Source organism: Oncorhynchus clarkii, chromosome 33, assembly GCF_045791955.1.
Source record: "Oncorhynchus clarkii lewisi isolate Uvic-CL-2024 chromosome 33, UVic_Ocla_1.0, whole genome shotgun sequence".
Lineage (NCBI taxonomy): Eukaryota > Metazoa > Chordata > Actinopteri > Salmoniformes > Salmonidae > Oncorhynchus > Oncorhynchus clarkii.
In genome coordinates, this window is record NC_092179.1 from 35432255 (window position 1) to 35450571 (window position 18317).

Sequence of the window (18317 nt, forward strand, 5' to 3'; positions counted from 1 at the left end):
TCAAGTTTGCGGACGACACGACAGTGGTAGGCTTGATTACCAACAACGACGAGACGGCCTACAGGGAGGAGGTGAGGGCCCTCGGAGTGTGGTGTCAGGAAAATAACCTCACACTCAACGTCAACAAAACTAAGGAGATGATTGTGGACTTCAGGAAACAGCAGAGGGAACACCCCCCTATCCACATCGATGGGACAGTAGTGGAGAGGGTAGTAAGTTTTAAGTTCCTCGGCGTACACATCACAGACAAACTGAATTGATCCACCCACACAGACAGCATCGTGAAGAAGGCGCAGCAGCGCCTCTTCAACCTCAGGAGGCTGAAGAAATTCGGCTTGTCACCAAAAGCACTCACAAACTACAGATGCACAATCGAGAGCATCCTGGCGGGCTGTATCACCGCCTGGTACGGCAACTGCTCCGCCCACAACCGTAAGGCTCTCCAGAGAGTTGTGAGGTCTGCACAACGCATCACCGGGGGCAAACTACCTGCCCTCCAGGACACCTACACCACCCGATGTCACAGGAAGGCCATAAAGATCATCAAGGACAACAACCACCCGAGCCACTGCCTGTTCACCCCGCTATCATCCAGAAGGCGAGGTCAGTACAGGTGCATCAAAGCTGGGACCGAGAGACTGAAAAACAGCTTCTATCTCAAGGCCATCAGACTGTTAAACAGCCACCACTAACATTGAGTGGCTGCTGCCAACACACTGACTCAACTCCAGCCACTTTAATAATGGGAATTGATGGAAATTGATGTAAATATATCACTAGCCACTTTAAACAATGCTACCTTATATAATGTTACTTACCCTACATTATTCATCTCATATGCATACGTATATACTGCACTCTATATCATCGACGGTATCCTTATGTAATACATGTATCACTAGCCACTTTAACTATGCCACTTTGTTTACATACTCATCTCATATGTATATACTGCACTCGATACCATCTACTGTATCTTGCCTATGCTGCTCTGTACCATCACTCATTCATATATCCTTATGTACATATTCTTTATCCCCTTACACTGTGTACAAGACAGTAGTTTTGGAATTGTTAGTTAGATTACTTGTTATTACTGCATTGTCGGAACTAGAAGCACAAGCATTTCGCTACACTCGCATTAACATCTGCTAACCATGTGTATATGACAAATAAAATTTGATTTGATTTAACTCAAACAGTAACTCAAACAGTACGTTGTGCACTACGTAGGGAATAAGGTGCCATATTCCCATAGGGCTCTGGTCTAAACTAATGCACTACGTAGGGAATAGGGTGCCATATTCCCATAGGGCTCTAGTCTAAACTAGTGTACTACGTAGGGAATAGGGTGCCATATTCCCATAGGGCTCTAGTCTAAACTAGTGCACTACATAGGGAATAGGGTGCCATATTCTCATAGGGCTCTGGTCTAAATTAGTGTACTACGTAGGGAATATGGTGCCATTTGGGCCAAGATTCACATCTCTTTATTTTCTGTCCCATTTGTTTCGGTGCTTTTGTCAGACATCTTCTAGTCTGTCTCACTAGAAGATGTTAACACACAGCACATTTTAACAGGCTCGCATTAAAAAAGCCACAGTCCTTAAAAACCCTGGTTGTTTTTTTTAGCATGTCTCTGGTACAAAGAGACGAAAGAGGAAAAGAGGCTTTGAATACCGACAAAAGAAATGCAGCCAGTCGCCAAGCAGGCAGCCGTAGCACACGGACCCTGGAGGGAGGAAGAGGAGGCTGAGCCAGCACCAAGAGGCCAGTAACTGCTCTTTGACTTAGGAGATGAAGAAGCCGGGCAACCCCCCTCTCCCTTCCATCCCCCTCTACCCCCTTCCTGAGGGGCAATCACCCATTTTCAGAATGTTCTGTCTGTAAGGCTAATTTGGTACCAGGCTTTTAAAGATGCTCACCCACCTGCCCACTTACCCCTCCGTCTCCCCTACCCCTTCAGAAGGCCCGTCTCCCCACCCTTCTCCCCCTTCAGAAGGCCCGTCTCCCCACCCTTCAGAAGGCCCGTCTCCCCACCCTTCAGAAGGCCGTCTCACCACCCGTCTCCCACACTCTTCTACCCCTTCAGAAGGCCCGTCTCCCCACCCTTCTGCCCCTTCAGAAGGCCCGTCTCCCCACCCTTCTCCCCCTTCAGAAGGCCCGTCTCCCCACCCTTCAGAAGGCCCGTCTCCCCACCCTTCAGAAGGCCCGTCTCCCCACCCTTCAGAAGGCCCGTCTCCCCACCCTTCTACCCCTTCAGAAGGCCCGTCTCCAAACCCTTCAGAAGGCACGTCTCCCCACCCTTCAGAAGGCCCGTCTCCCCACCCTTCCACCCCTTCAGAAGGCCCGTCTCCCCACCCTTCAGAAGGCCAGTCTCCCCACCCTGCTGCCCCTTCAGAAGGCCCGTCTCCCCACCCTGCTGCCCTTCAGAAGGCCCGTCTCCCCACCCTGCTGCCCCTTCAGAAGGCCCGTCTCCCCACCCTGCTGCCCCTTCAGAAGGCCCGTCTCCCCACCCTTCCACCCCTTCAGAAGGCCCGTCTCCCCACCCTTCCACCCCTTCAGAAGGCCCGTATCCCCACCCTTCAGAAGGCCCGTCTCCCCACCCTTCTCCCCCTTCAGAAGGCCCATCTCCCCACCCTTCAGAAGGCCCGTCTCCCCACCCTTCTACCCCTTCAGAAGGCCCGTCTCCCCACCCTTCTCCCCCTTCAGAAGGCCCGTCTCCCCACCCTTCTGCCCCTTCAGAAGGCCCGTCTCCCCACCCTTCTACCCCTTCAGAAGGCCCGTCTCCCCACCCTTCTCCCCCTTCAGAAGGCCCGTCTCCTCTCCCTTCTGCCCCTTCAGAAGGCCCGTCTCCCCACCCTTCTACCCCTTCAGAAGGCCCGTCTCCCCACCCTTCTACCCCTTCAGAAGGCCCGTCTCCCTACCCTTCAGAAGGCTCGTCTCCCCACCCTTCTACCCCTTCAGAAGGCCCGTCTCCCCACCCTTCAGAAGGCCCGTCTCCCCACCCTTCAGAAGGCCCGTCTCCCCACCCTTCTACCCCTTCAGAAGGCCCGTCTCCCCACCCTTCAGAAGGCCCGTCTCCCCACCATTCTACCCCTTCAGAAGGCCCGTCTCCTTACCCTTCAGAAGGCCCGTCTCCCTACCCTTCAGAAGGCCCGTCTCCCTACCCTTCAGAAGACCCGTCTCCCCACCCTTCTACCCCTTCAGAAGGCCCGTCTCCCTACCCTTCTACCCCTTCAGAAGGCCCGTCTCCCCACCCTTCTGCCCTTTCAGAAGGCCCGTCTCCCCACCCTTCTCCCCCTTCAGAAGGCCCGTCTCCCCTCCCTTCTACCCCTTCAGAAGGCCCGTCTCCCCACCCTTCAGAAGGCCAGTCTCCCCTCCCTTCTGCCCCTTCAGAAGGCCCGTCTCCCCACCCTTCTCCCCCTTCAGAAGGCCCGTCTCCCCTCCCTTCTACCCCTTCAGAAGGCCCGTCTCCCCTACCCCTTCAGAAGGCCCGTCTCCCCACCCTTCTCCCCCTTCAGAAGGCCCGTCTCCCCACCCTTCAGAAGGCCCGTCTCCCCACCCTTCTACCCCTTCAGAAGGCCCGTCTCCCCACCCTTCTCCCCCTTCAGAAGGCCCGTCTCCCCACCCTTCTGCCCCTTCAGAAGGCCCGTCTCCCCACCCTTCTACCCCTTCAGAAGGCCCGTCTCCCCACCCTTCTCCCCCTTCAGAAGGCCCGTCTCCTCTCCCTTCTGCCCCTTCAGAAGGCCCGTCTCCCCACCCTTCTACCCCTTCAGAAGGCCCGTCTCCCCACCCTTCTACCCCTTCAGAAGGCCCGTCTCCCTACCCTTCAGAAGGCCCGTCTCCCCACCCTTCTACCCCTTCAGAAGGCCCGTCTCCCCACCCTTCAGAAGGCCCGTCTCCCCACCCTTCAGAAGGCCCGTCTCCCCACCTATCTACCCCTTCAGAAGGCCCGTCTCCCCACCCTTCAGAAGGCCCGTCTCCCCACCATTCTACCCCTTCAGAAGGCCCGTCTCCTTACCCTTCAGAAGGCCCGTCTCCCTACCCTTCAGAAGGCCCGTCTCCCTACCCTTCAGAAGACCCGTCTCCCCACCCTTCTACCCCTTCAGAAGGCCCGTCTCCCTACCCTTCTACCCCTTCAGAAGGCCCGTCTCCCCACCCTTCTGCCCTTTCAGAAGGCCCGTCTCCCCACCCTTCTCCCCCTTCAGAAGGCCCGTCTCCCCTCCCTTCTACCCCTTCAGAAGGCCCGTCTCACCACCCTTCAGAAGGCCAGTCTCCCCTCCCTTCTGCCCCTTCAGAAGGCCCGTCTCCCCACCCTTCTCCCCCTTCAGAAGGCCCGTCTCCCCTCCCTTCTACCCCTTCAGAAGGCCCGTCTCCCCTACCCCTTCAGAAGGCCCGTCTCCCCACCCTTCTCCCCCTTCAGAAGGCCCGTCTCCCCACCCTTCAGAAGGCCCGTCTCCCCACCCTTCTCCCCCTTCAGAAGGCCCGTCTCCCACACCCTTCTACCCCGTCAGAAGGCCCGTCTCCACACCCTTCCACCCCTTCAGAAGACCCGTCTCCACACCCTTCTACCCCTTCAGAAGGCCCGTCTCCCCACCCTTCTCCCCCTTCAGAAGGCCCGTCTCCCCTCCCTTCTACCCCTTCAGAAGGCCCGTCTCCCACACCCTTCAGAAGGCCCGTCTCCCCACCCTTCTCCCCCTTCAGAAGGCCCGTCTCCCCTCCCTTCTACCCCTTCAGAAGGCCCGTCTCCCACACCCTTCAGAAGGCCCGTCTCCCCACCCTTCTACCCCTTCAGAAGGCCCGTCTCCCTACCCTTCAGAAGGCCCGTCTCCCTACCCTTCAGAAGGCCCGTCTCCCCACCCTTCAGAAGGCCCGTCTCCCCACCCTTCTACCCCTTCAGAAGGCCCGTCTCCCTACCCTTCAGAAGTCCCGTCTCCCTACCCTTCAGAAGGCCCGTCTCCCCACCCTTCTACCCCTTCAGAAGGCCCGTCTCCCCACCCTTCTACCCCTTCAGAAGGCCCGTCTCCCCACCCTTCTACCCCTTCAGAAGGCCAGTCTCCCCACCCTTCTACCCCTTCAGAAGGCCCGTCTCCTTACCCTTCAGAAGGCCCGTCTCCCTACCCTTCAGAACGCCCGTCTCCCTACCCTTCAGAAGACCCGTCTCCCCACCCTTCTACCCCTTCTGAAGGCCCGTCTCCCTACCCTTCTCCCCCTTCAGAAGGCCCGTCTCCCCACCCTTCTGCCCTTTCAGAAGGCCCGTCTCCCCACCCTTCTCCCCCTTCAGAAGGCCCGTCTCCCCTCCCTTCTACCCCTTCAGAAGGCCCGTCTCCCCACCCTTCAGAAGGCCAGTCTCCCCTCCCTTCTGCCCCTTCAGAAGGCCCGTCTCCCCACCCTTCTCCCCCTTCAGAAGGCCCGTCTCCCCTCCCTTCTACCCCTTCAGAAGGCCCGTCTCCCCTACCCCTTCAGAAGGCCCGTCTCCCCACCCTTCTCCCCCTTCAGAAGGCCCGTCTCCCCACCCTTCAGAAGGCCCGTCTCCCCACCCTTCTCCCCCTTCAGAAGGCCCGTCTCCCACACCCTTCTACCCCGTCAGAAGGCCCGTCTCCACACCCTTCTACCCTTCAGAAGACCCGTCTCCACACCCTTCTACCCCTTCAGAAGGCCCGTCTCCCCACCCTTCTCCCCCTTCAGAAGGCCCGTCTCCCCTCCCTTCTACCCCTTCAGAAGGCCCGTCTCCCACACCCTTCAGAAGGCCCGTCTCCCCACCCTTCTCCCCCTTCAGAAGGCCCGTCTCCCCTCCCTTCTACCCCTTCAGAAGGCCCGTCTCCCACACCCTTCAGAAGGCCCGTCTCCCCACCCTTCTACCCCTTCAGAAGGCCCGTCTCCCTACCCTTCAGAAGGCCCGTCTCCCGACCCTTCAGAAGGCCCGTCTCCCCACCCGTCCGAAGGCCCGTCTCCCCACCCTTCTACCCCTTCAGAAGGCCCGTCTCCCTACCCTTCAGAAGGCCCGTCTCCCTACCCTTCAGAAGGCCCGTCTCCCCACCCTTCTACCCCTTCAGAAGGCCCGTCTCCCCACCCTTCTACCCCTTCAGAAGGCCCGTCTCCCCACCCTTCTCCCCCTTCAGAAGGCCCGTCTCCCCACCCTTCAGAAGGCCCGTCTCCCCACCCTTCTCCCCCTTCAGAAGGCCCGTCTCCCACACCCTTCTACCCCGTCAGAAGGCCCGTCTCCACACCCTTCTACCCCTTCAGAAGACCCGTCTCCACACCCTTCTACCCCTTCAGAAGGCCCGTCTCCCCACCCTTCTCCCCCTTCAGAAGGCCCGTCTCCCCTCCCTTCTACCCCTTCAGAAGGCCCGTCTCCCACACCCTTCAGAAGGCCCGTCTCCCCACCCTTCTCCCCCTTCAGAAGGCCCGTCTCCCCTCCCTTCTACCCCTTCAGAAGGCCCGTCTCCCACACCCTTCAGAAGGCCCGTCTCCCCACCCTTCTACCCCTTCAGAAGGCCCGTCTCCCTACCCTTCAGAAGGCCCGTCTCCCTACCCTTCAGAAGGCCCGTCTCCCCACCCTTCAGAAGGCCCGTCTCCCCACCCTTCTACCCCTTCAGAAGGCCCGTCTCCCTACCCTTCAGAAGTCCCGTCTCCCTACCCTTCAGAAGGCCCGTCTCCCCACCCTTCTACCCCTTCAGAAGGCCCGTCTCCCCACCCTTCTACCCCTTCAGAAGGCCCGTCTCCCCACCCTTCTACCCCTTCAGAAGGCCAGTCTCCCCACCCTTCTACCCCTTCAGAAGGCCCGTCTCCTTACCCTTCAGAAGGCCCGTCTCCCTACCCTTCAGAACGCCCGACTCCCTCCCCTTCAGAAGACCCGTCTCCCCACCCTTCTACCCCTTCAGAAGGCCCGTCTCCCTACCCTTCTCCCCCGTCAGAAGGCCCGTCTCCCCACCCTTCTGCCCTTTCAGAAGGCCCGTCTCCCCACCCTTCTCCCCCTTCAGAAGGCCCGTCTCCCCTCCCTTCTACCCCTTCAGAAGGCCCGTCTCCCCACCCTTCAGAAGGCCAGTCTCCCCTCCCTTCTGCCCCTTCAGAAGGCCCGTCTCCCCACCCTTCTCCCCCTTCAGAAGGCCCGTCTCCCCTCCCTTCTACCCCTTCAGAAGGCCCGTCTCCCCTACCCCTTCAGAAGGCCCGTCTCCCCACCCTTCTCCCCCTTCAGAAGGCCCGTCTCCCCACCCTTCAGAAGGCCCGTCTCCCCACCCTTCTCCCCCTTCAGAAGGCCCGTCTCCCACACCCTTCTACCCCGTCAGAAGGCCCGTCTCCACACCCTTCTACCCTTCAGAAGACCCGTCTCCACACCCTTCTACCCCTTCAGAAGGCCCGTCTCCCCACCCTTCTCCCCCTTCAGAAGGCCCGTCTCCCCTCCCTTCTACCCCTTCAGAAGGCCCGTCTCCCACACCCTTCAGAAGGCCCGTCTCCCCACCCTTCTCCCCCTTCAGAAGGCCCGTCTCCCCTCCCTTCTACCCCTTCAGAAGGCCCGTCTCCCACACCCTTCAGAAGGCCCGTCTCCCCACCCTTCTACCCCTTCAGAAGGCCCGTCTCCCTACCCTTCAGAAGGCCCGTCTCCCTACCCTTCAGAAGGCCCGTCTCCCCACCCTTCAGAAGGCCCGTCTCCCCACCCTTCTACCCCTTCAGAAGGCCCGTCTCCCTACCCTTCAGAAGGCCCGTCTCCCTACCCTTCAGAAGGCCCGTCTCCCCACCCTTCTACCCCTTCAGAAGGCCCGTCTCCCCACCCTTCTACCCCTTCAGAAGGCCCGTCTCCCCACCCTTCTACCCCTTCAGAAGGCCAGTCTCCCCACCCTTCTACCCCTTCAGAAGGCCCGTCTCCTTACCCTTCAGAAGGCCCGTCTCCCTACCCTTCAGAACGCCCGTCTCCCTACCCTTCAGAAGACCCGTCTCCCCACCCTTCTACCCCTTCAGAAGGCCCGTCTCCCTACCCTTCTCCCCCTTCAGAAGGCCCGTCTCCCCACCCTTCAGAAGGCCCGTCTCCCCACCCTTCTACCCCTTCAGAAGGCCCGTCTCCCCACCCTTCTACCCCTTCAGAAGGCCCGTCTCCCCACCCTTCTACCCCTTCAGAAGGCCAGTCTCCCCACCCTTCTACCCCTTCAGAAGGCCCGTCTCCCTACCCTTCAGAAGGCCCGTCTCCCTACCCTTCAGAAGGCCCGTCTCCCCACCCTTCTACCCCTTCAGAAGGCCAGTCTCCCCACCCTTCTACCCCTTCAGAAGGCCCGTCTCCCCACCCTTCTAGCCCTTCAGAAGGCCCGTCTCCCCACCCTTCTACCCCTTCAGAAGGCCCGTCTCCCCACCCTTCAGAAGGCCCGTCTCCCCACCCTTCTGCCCCTTCAGAAGGCCCGTCTCCCCACCCTTCTACCCCTTCAGAAGGCCCGTCTCCCCACCCTTCTGCCCCTTCAGAAGGCCCGTCTCCCCTCCCTTCTACCCCTTCAGAATGCCCGTCTCCCCTCCCTTCTACCCCTTCAGAAGAACCGTCTCCCCACCCTTCAGAAGGCCCGTCTCCCCACCCTTCAGAAGGCCCGTCTCCCCACCCTTCTACCCCTTCAGAAGGCCCGTCTCCCCTCCCTTCAGAAGGCCCGTCTCCCCTCCCTTCAGAAGGCCCGTCTCCCCACCCTTCTCCCCCTTCAGAAGGCCCGTCTCCCCACCCTTCAGAAGGCCCGTCTCCCCTTCCTTCAGAAGGCCCGTCTCCCCTCCCTTCAGAAGGCCCGTCCCCCCTCCCTTCAGAAGGCCTGTCTCCCTACCCTTCAGAATGCCCTTCTCCCCTCCCTTCTACCCCTTCAGAAGGCCCGTCTCCCCACCCTTCAGAAGGCCCGTCTCCCCACCCTTCAGAAGGCCCGTCTCCCCACCCTTCTACCCCTTCAGAAGGCCCGTCTCCCCTCCCTTCTACCCCTTCAGAAGGCCCGTCTCCCCTCCCTTCAGAAGGCCCGTCTCCCCTCCCTTCAGAAGGCCCGTCTCCCCTCCCTTCAGAAGGCCCGTCTCCCCACCCTTCTCCCCCTTCAGAAGGCCCGTCTCCCCACCCTTCAGAAGGCCCGTCTCCCCTTCCTTCAGAAGGCCCGTCTCCCCTCCCTTCAGAAGGCCCGTCTCCCCTCCCTTCAGAAGGCCCATCTCCCCTCCCTTCTACCCCTTCAGAAGGCCTGTCTCCCCACCCGTCTGCCCCTTCAGAAAGCCCGTCTCCCCACCCTTCTGCACCTTCAGAAGGCCCGTCTCCCCACCCTTCTGCCCCTTCAGAGCAGCCAGTAAATATAGATATAGTCTGTCACACCACAGGGTGGATATAGTCTATTACACCACAGGGTGATATAGTCTATTCCACCACAGGGTGATATAGTCTATTACACCAAAGGGAGGATATAGTCTATTACACCACAGGGTGGATATAGTCTACTACACCACAGGGTGGATATACTGTAGTCTATTCCACCACAGGGTGGATATCGTCTATTTCACCACAGGGTGGATATAGTCTATTACACCACAGGGTGGATATACTGTAGTCTATTACAAAACAGGGTGGATATAGTCTATTACACCACAGAGTAGATATAGTCTGTTACACCACAGGGTGGATATAGTCTATTACACCACAGGGTGGATATAGTCTATTACACCACAGGGTGGATATACTGTAGTCTATTACACCACAGGGTGGATATAGTCTATTACACCACAGGGTGGATATAGTCTATTCCACCACAGGGTGGATATAGTCTATTACACCACAGGGTGGATATAGTCTATTACACTACAGGGTGGATATACTGTAGTCTATTACACCACAGGGTGGATATAGTCTATTACACCACAGGGTGGATATACTGTAGTCTATTACACCACAGGGTGGATATAGTCTATTACACCACAGGGTGGATATACTGTAGTCTATTACACCACAGGGTGGATATAGTCTATTCCACCACAGGGTGGATATCGTCTATTTCACCACAGGGTGGATATAGTCTATTACACCACAGGGTGGATATACTGTAGTCTATTACACCACAGGGTGGATATAGTCTATTACACCACAGGGTGGATATAGTCTATTACACCACAGGGTGGATATAGTCTATTACACCACAGGGTGGATATAGTCTATTACACCACAGGGTGGATATACTGTAGTCTATTACACCACAGGGTGGATATAGTCTATTACACCACAGGGTGGATATACTGTAGTCTATTACACCACAGGGTGGATATAGTCTATTCCACCACAGGGTGGATATCGTCTATTTCACCACAGGGTGGATATAGTCTATTCCACCACAGGGTGGATATCGTCTATTTCACCACAGGGTGGATATAGTCTATTACACCACAGGGTGGATATACTGTAGTCTATTACACCACAGGGTGGATATAGTCTATTCCACCACAGGGTGGATATCGTCTATTTCACCACAGGGTGGATATAGTCTATTACACCACAGGGTGGATATACTGTAGTCTATTACACCACAGGGTGGATATAGTCTATTACACCACAGGGTGGATATAGTCTATTACACCACAGGGTGGATATAGTCTATTACACCACAGGGTGGATATAGTCTATTACACCACAGGGTGGATATACTGTAGTCTATTACACCACAGGGTGGATATAGTCTATTACACCACAGGGTGGATATACTGTAGTCTATTACACCACAGGGTGGATATAGTCTATTCCACCACAGGGTGGATATCGTCTATTTCACCACAGGGTGGATATAGTCTATTCCACCACAGGGTGGATATCGTCTATTTCACCACAGGGTGGATATAGTCTATTACACCACAGGGTGGATATAGTCTATTCCACCACAGGGTAGATATAGTCTATTACACCACAGGGTGGATATAGTCTATTACACCACAGGGTGGATATAGTCTATTCCACCACAGGGTGGATATCGTCTATTTCACCACAGGGTGGATATAGTCTATTACACCACAGGGTGGATATACTGTAGTCTATTACACCACAGGGTGGACATAGTCTATTCCACCACAGGGTGGATATAGTCTATTACACCACAGGGAGGATATAGTCTATTACACCACAGGGAGGATATAGTCTATTACACCACAGGGAGGATATAGTCTATTACACCACAGGGTGGATATAGTCTATTACACCACAGGGAGGATATAGTCTATTACACCAAAGGGAGGATATAGTCTATTACACCACAGGGTGGATATAGTCTATTACACAACAGGGTGGATATACTGTAGTCTATTCCACCACAGGGTGGATATCGTCTATTACACCACAGGGTGGATATAGTCTATTACACCACAGGGTGGATATACTGTAGTCTATTCCACCACAGGGTAGATATAGTCTATTCCACCACAGGATGGATATAGTCTATTACACCACAGGGAGGATATAGTCTATTACACCACAGGGAGGATATAGTCTATTACACCACAGGGTGGATATAGTCTGTCACACCACAGGGAGGATATAGTCTATTACACCACAGGGTGGATATAGTCTATTACACCACAGGGTGGATATAGTCTGTCACACCACAGGGTGGATATAGTCTATTACACCACAGGGTAGATATAGTCTATTACACCACAGGGTGGATATACTGTAGTCTATTCCACCACAGGGTGGATATCGTCTATTACACCACAGGGAGGATATAGTCTATTACACCACAGGATGGATATAGTCTATTACACCACAGGGTGGATATACTGTAGTCTATTCCACCACAGGGTGGATATACTGTAGTCTATTACACCACAGGGTGGATATCGTCTATTACACCACAGGGAGGATATAGTCTATTACACCACAGGGTGGATATACTGTAGTCTTTATACACCACAGGGTGGATATAGTCTATTACACCACAGGGTGGATATAGTCTATTACACCACAGGGTAGATATAGTCTGTTACACCACAGGGAGGATATAGTCTATTACACCACAGGGTGGATATAGTCTATTACACCACAGGGTGGATATAGTCGATTCCACCACAGGGTGGATATAGTCTATTCCACCACAGGGTAGATATAGTCTATTACACCACAAGGTGGATATAGTCTATTACACCACAGGGTGGATATAGTCTATTACACCACAGGGTGGATATACTGTAGTCTATTACACCACAGGGTAGATATAGTCTATTACACCACAGGGTGGATATAGTCTATTCCACCACAGGGTGGATATACTGTAGTCTATTACACCACAAGGTGGATATAGTCTATTACACCACAGGGTGGATATACTGTAGTCTATTACACCACAGGGTAGATATAGTCTATTACACCACAGGGTGGATATAGTCTATTCCACCACAGGGTGGATATAGTCTATTACACCACAGGGAGGATATAGTCTATTACACCACAGGGTAGATATACTGTAGTCTATTACACCACAGGGTAGATATAGTCTATTACACCACAGGGTGGATATAGTCTATTCCACCACAGGGTGGATATAGTCTATTCCACCACAGGGTGGATATAGTCTATTCCACCACAGGGTGGATATAGTCTATTACACCACAGGGAGGATATAGTCTATTACACCACAGGGAGGATATAGTCTATTACACCACAGGGTGGATATACTGTAGTCTATTCCACCACAGGGTGGATATACTGTAGTCTTTATACACCACAGGGTGGATATAGTCTATTACACCACAGGGTAGATATAGTCTGTTACACCACAGGGTAGATATAGTCTATTACACCACAGGGTAGATATAGTCTATTACACCACAGGGTGGATATACTGTAGTCTATTCCACCACAGGGTAGATATAGTCTATTCCACCACAGGATGGATATAGTCTATTACACCACAGGGTAGATATAGTCTATTACACCACAGGGAGGATATAGTCTATTCCACCACAGGGTGGATATACTGTAGTCTTTATACACCACAGGGTGGATATAGTCGATTACACCACAGGGTGGATATTGTCTACTACACCACAGGGTGGATATAGTCTATTCCACCACACGGTGGATATTGTCTACTACACCACAGGGTGGATAACAAGAGAGTAATAACAGAGAGGAGACTGGGTAATAACAGAGAGGAGACTGGGTAATAACAGAGAGGAGACTGGGTAATAACAGAGAGGAGACTGGGAAATAACAGAGAGGAGACTGGGTAATAACAGAGAGGAGACTGGGTAATAACAGAGAGGAGTCTGGGTAATAACAGAGAGGAGTCTGGGTAACAAAGAGGAGTCTGGGTAATAACATAGAGGAGTCTGGGTAATAAAGCAGAGAGGAGTCTGGGTAATAAAGCAGAGAGGAGTCTGGGTAATAACAGAGAGGAGTCTGGGTAATAAGGCAAAGAGAACTCTATAGAGCCCTAGAGGAGCCCTATGGACCGTGGTCAACAGTAGTGCACCACAAAGGGAATAAGGTGCCATTTGGGCTGCCCTCCTAGTGTCTACGTTTGCTGCTGTTAGTCCAGTTAGCATTGTAGAGATCTTTCTCCTGTTGTTGTCCCATCGTCATGTGATCTGTTCAGATGCCCACGGCGCCGCTCGGTGGTGTTTTCACACACGGGTTATGATGGACAACACTGGCTTTCAAACTCATTTCAAATGCATCCTATTTTCCATACCGACTTTTTCACAAATTTGATGCAGGGATCTTTTCCCAGCACACCGTCTTCCAGGGATTTGATAGATATACCATAATCCCTGTAAACTGATCTGAGATGGAAAACGGTCGGCATTTTAGACGAAAAAAAATCAATCAGGAAACTGTTGGGGGAAAGTTTCGTAAATCACCTTCTCTCTACCCGTTTTAATAAATAGTTTGTCTGCCCGTGGTACTGTCTGACTAAGTCGAATTTACAGTTAGGAAACATCGGGGAAACTAATACCAACGGCAAATCAGATGAAAACGGCCTGAATATGAAAACAACGTCAAGCCGTAAGCTCTTTTTTAGAGCTTTATACAGGACACACAGGGTCTACGGTCCAGGAGGTTCATCCAGGAGGTTACAGAGGACACACAGGGTCTACGGTCCAGGAGTTTAGAGGACACACAGGGTCTACGGTCCAGGAGGTTCATCCAGGAGGTTACAGAGGACACACAGGGTCTACGGTCCAGGAGTTTACAGAGGACACACAGGGTCTACGGTCCAGGAGGTTACAGAGGACACACAGGGTCAACGGTCCAGGAGGTTAGAGGACACACAGGCATACGGTCCAGGAGTTTACAGAGGACACACAGGGTCTACGGTCCAGGAGTTTACAGAGGACACACAGGGTCTACGGTCCAGGAGGTTACAGAGGACACACAGGGTCTACGGTCCAGGAGGTTCATCCAGGAGGTTACAGAGGACAAACAGGGTCTACGGTCCAGGAGGTTCATCCAGGAGGTTACAGAGGACACACAGGGTTTACGGTCCAGGAGGTTACAGAGGACACACAGGGTCAACGGTCCAGGAGGTTATAGAGGAGGTTACAGAGGACACACAGGGATACGGTCCAGGAGGTTAAAGGACACACAGGGTCTACGGTCCAGGAGGTTATACAGGACACACAGGGTCTACGGTCCAGGAGATAACAGAGGACACACAGGGTCTACGGTCCAGGAGGTTAGAGGACACACAGGCATACGGTCCAGGAGGTTATACAGGAGGTTACAGAGGACACACAGGGATACGGTCCAGGAGGTTACAGAGGACACACAGGGTCTACGGTCCAGGAGGTTATACAGGACACACAGGGTTTACGGTCCAGGAGGTTATACAGGAGGTTACAGAGGACACACAGGCATACAGTCCGGGAGGTTATACAGGAGGTTACAGAGGACACACAGGGATACGGTCCAGGAGGTTACACAGGAGGTTACAGAGGACACACAGGGATACGGTCCAGGAGGTTAGAGGACACACAGGCATACGGTCCAGGAGGTTACAGAGGACACACAGGGTATACGGTCCAGGAGGTTACACAGGAGGTTACAGAGGACACACAGGGTCTATGGTCCAGGACGTTTTACAGGAGGTTACAGAGGACACACAGGGTCTACGGTCCAGGAGGTTCATCCAGGAGGATACACATGGTCTACGGTCCAGGAGGTTACAGAGGACACACAGGGTCTACGGTCCAGGAGGTTACAGAGGACACACAGGGTCTACGGTTAGGAGGTTACAGAGGACACACAGGGTCTACGGTCCAGGAGGTTACACAGGAGGTTACAGAGGACACACAGGGTCTACGGTCCAGGAGGTTAGAGGACACACAGGGTCTACGGTCCAGGAGGTTATACAGGAGGTTACAGAGGACACACAGGGATACGGTCCAGGAGGTTACAGAGGACACACAGGGTCTACGGTCCAGGATGTTAGAGGACACAGAGGCATACGGTCCAGTAGGTTATACAGGAGGTTACAGAGGACACACAGGGTCTACGGTCCAGGAGGTTACGCATGAGGTTACAGAGGACACCCAGGGTCTACAGTCCAGGAGGTTACACAGGAGGTTACAGAGGACACACAGGGTCTACGGTCCAGGAGGTTAGAAGACACACAGGGTCTACGGTCCAGGAGGTTACACAGGAGGTTACAGAGGACACACAGGGTCTACGGTCCAGGAGGTTACAAAGGACACACAGGGTCTATGGTCCCGGAGGTTACAGAGGACACACAGGGATACGGTCCATGAGCTTAGAGGACACACAGGGTCTACGGTCCAGGAGGTTACAGAGGACACACAGGGTCTATGGTCCAGGAGGTTATACAGGAGGTTACAGAGGACACACAGGATCTACGGTCCCGGAGGTTACACAGGAGGTTACAGAGGACACACAGGGTCTACGGTCCAGGAGATTAGAGGACACACAGGATCTACGGTCCAGGAGGTTACACAGGAGGTTACAGAGGACACACAGGGTCTACGGTCCTGGAGGTTAGAGGACACACAGGATCTACGGTCCAGGAGGTTACACAGGAGGTTACAGAGGACACACAGGGTCTACGGTCCAGGAGGTTACACAGGAGGTTACAGAGGACACACAGGGTCTACGGTCCAGGAGGTTAAAGGACACACAGGATCTACGGTCCAGGAGGTTACACAGGAGGTTACAGAGGACACACAGGGTCTACGGTCCAGGAGGTTAGAGGACACACAGGGTCTACGGTCCAGGAGGTTATACAGGAGGTTACAGAGGACACACAGGGATACGGTCCAGGAGGTTACAGAGGACACACAGGGTCTACGGTCCAGGAGGTTACAGAGGACACACAGGGTCTACGGTCCCGGAGGTTACACAGGAGGTTACAGAGGACACACAGGGTCTACAATCCAGGAGGTTAGTGGACACACAGGATCTACGGTCCAGGAGGTTACACAGGAGGTTACAGAGGACACACAGGGTCTACGGTCCAGGAGGTTGGAGGACACACAGGGTCTACGGTCCAGGAGGTTATACAGGAGGTTACAGAGGACACACAGGGATACGGTCCAGGAGGTTACAGAGGACACACAGGGTCTACGGTCCAGGAGGTTACAGAGGACACACATGGTCTACGGTCCTGGAGGTTAGAGGACACACACGGTCTACGGTCCAGGAGGTTCCAGAGGACACATAGGGTCTACGGTCCAGGAGGTTACACAGGAGGTTACAGAGGACACACAGGGTCTACGGTCCAGGAGGTTAGAGGACACACAGGGTCTACGGTCCAGGAGGTTACACAGGAGGTTACAGAGGACACACAGGGTCTACGGTCCAGGAGGTTAGAGGACACACAGGGTCTACGGTCCAGGAGGTTATACAGGAGGTTACAGAGGACACACAGGGATATGGTCCAGGAGGTTACAGAGGACACACAGGGTCTACGGTCCAGGAGGTTATACAGGAGATTACAGAGGACACACAGGGATACGGTCCAGGAGGTTAGAGGACACACAGGGTCTACGGTCCAGGAGGTTACACAGGACACACGGGGATACGGTCCAGGAGGTTCATCCAGGAGGTTACAGAGGACACACAGGGATACGGTCCAGGAGGTTCATCCAGGAGGTTACAGAGGACACACAGGGATAAGTCTGTTAGACAGTTAGACATTAGGAAAGGACACACCGGGATAAGTCTGTTAGACAGTTAGACATTATGAAAGGACACACAGGGATACGTTTAGTGTGACGTGAAATGAGGCCTGTTTTAGACGAAGTGAAGGACCAGTCAAAATTGTTGGCCACACCCTACTCTCTATGACCTGATTGGCTCTGGTCTCCCAGTGCTGCCTAGCTCAGACAAGGACACAGACAGACTGGAAACTGCTGTTTCTCAGGACATACTGCAGTTTCTCAGGGCATACTGCTGTTTCTCAGGGCATACTGCAGTTTCTCAAGGCATACTGCTGTTTCTCAGGGCATACTGCTGTTTCTCAGGGAATACTGCTGTTTCTCAGGGCATACTACTGTTTCTCAGGGCATATCTCATACTGCTGTTTCTCAGGGCATACTGCTGTTTCTCAGGGCATACTACTGTTCATACTGCTGTGTCTCAGGGCATACTGCTGTTCATACTGTTGTTCATACTGCTGTTTCTCAGGGCATACTGCTGTTCATACTGTTGTTCCTCAGGGCATACTGCTGTTTCTTAGGGCATACTGCAGTTTATCAGGACATACTGCTGTTTCTCAGTGCATACTGCAGTTTCTCAGGGCATACTGCAGTTTCTCAGGGCATACTGCTGTTTCTCAGGGCATACTGCTGTTTCTCAGGGCATACTGCTGTTTCTCAGGGCATGCTGCAGTTTCTCATGGCATACTGCAGTTTCTCAGTGCATACTGCAGTTTCTCAGGGCATACTGCTGTTTCTCAGGGCATACTGCTGTTTCTCAGGGCATACTGCTGTTTCTCAGGGCATACTGCTGTTTCTCAAGGCATACTGCTGTTTCTCAGTGCATGCTGCTCATACTGCTGTTTCTCAGGGCATACTACTGTTTCTCAGGGCATACTGCTGTTCATTCTGCTGTTTCTCAAGGAATACTGGTGTTTCTCAAGGCACACTGCTGTTTCTCTGGGCAAACTGCTGTTTCTCAGAGCAAACTGCTGTTTCTCAGGGTAAACTGCTGTTTTTTAGGGCATACTGTTGTTTTTCAGGGCATACTGCTGTTTCTCAGGGCATGCTGTTGTTTCTCAGGGCATACTGCTGTATCTCAGGGCATACTGCTGTATCTCAGGGCATACTGCAGGTCCTCAGGTTATGTACAATCACAGAGAGAGAGAGAGAGAGAGAGAGAGAGAGAGAGA

At 54.0% G+C, this 18317-nt stretch overlaps 1 protein-coding gene across 1 annotated transcript; it reads left to right on the plus strand.

Annotated features, from left to right (window-relative positions):
• The first annotated feature begins 1633 nt into the window (after positions 1 to 1633).
• On the plus strand, positions 1634 to 9294 carry LOC139392979 (uncharacterized). Its single transcript, XM_071141287.1, has 14 exons — positions 1634 to 1642; positions 2000 to 2128; positions 2207 to 2404; positions 2566 to 2682; positions 2878 to 2994; positions 4212 to 4341; positions 4484 to 4619; positions 4847 to 4987; positions 5503 to 5694; positions 6126 to 6318; positions 6546 to 6653; positions 6750 to 6989; positions 7202 to 7393; positions 9184 to 9294. The coding sequence occupies exons 1-14, from the start codon at positions 1634 to 1636 to the stop codon at positions 9292 to 9294; spliced, it is 2013 nt and encodes a 670-aa protein (XP_070997388.1).
• The last annotated feature ends 9023 nt before the right edge of the window (positions 9295 to 18317 follow it).

Bases quoted from the DNA above. Each gene is read 5' to 3' on its own strand.
- LOC139392979 (XM_071141287.1), top strand. The intron at 2,129-2,206 runs GCCCGTCTCCCC...CCCACCCTTCAG, and splicing joins CCCTTCTGCCCCTTCAGAAG to AAGGCCCGTCTCCCCACCCT. The intron at 5,695-6,125 runs GCCCGTCTCCCC...CTCCCCCTTCAG, and splicing joins CCCTTCTCCCCCTTCAGAAG to AAGGCCCGTCTCCCCACCCT.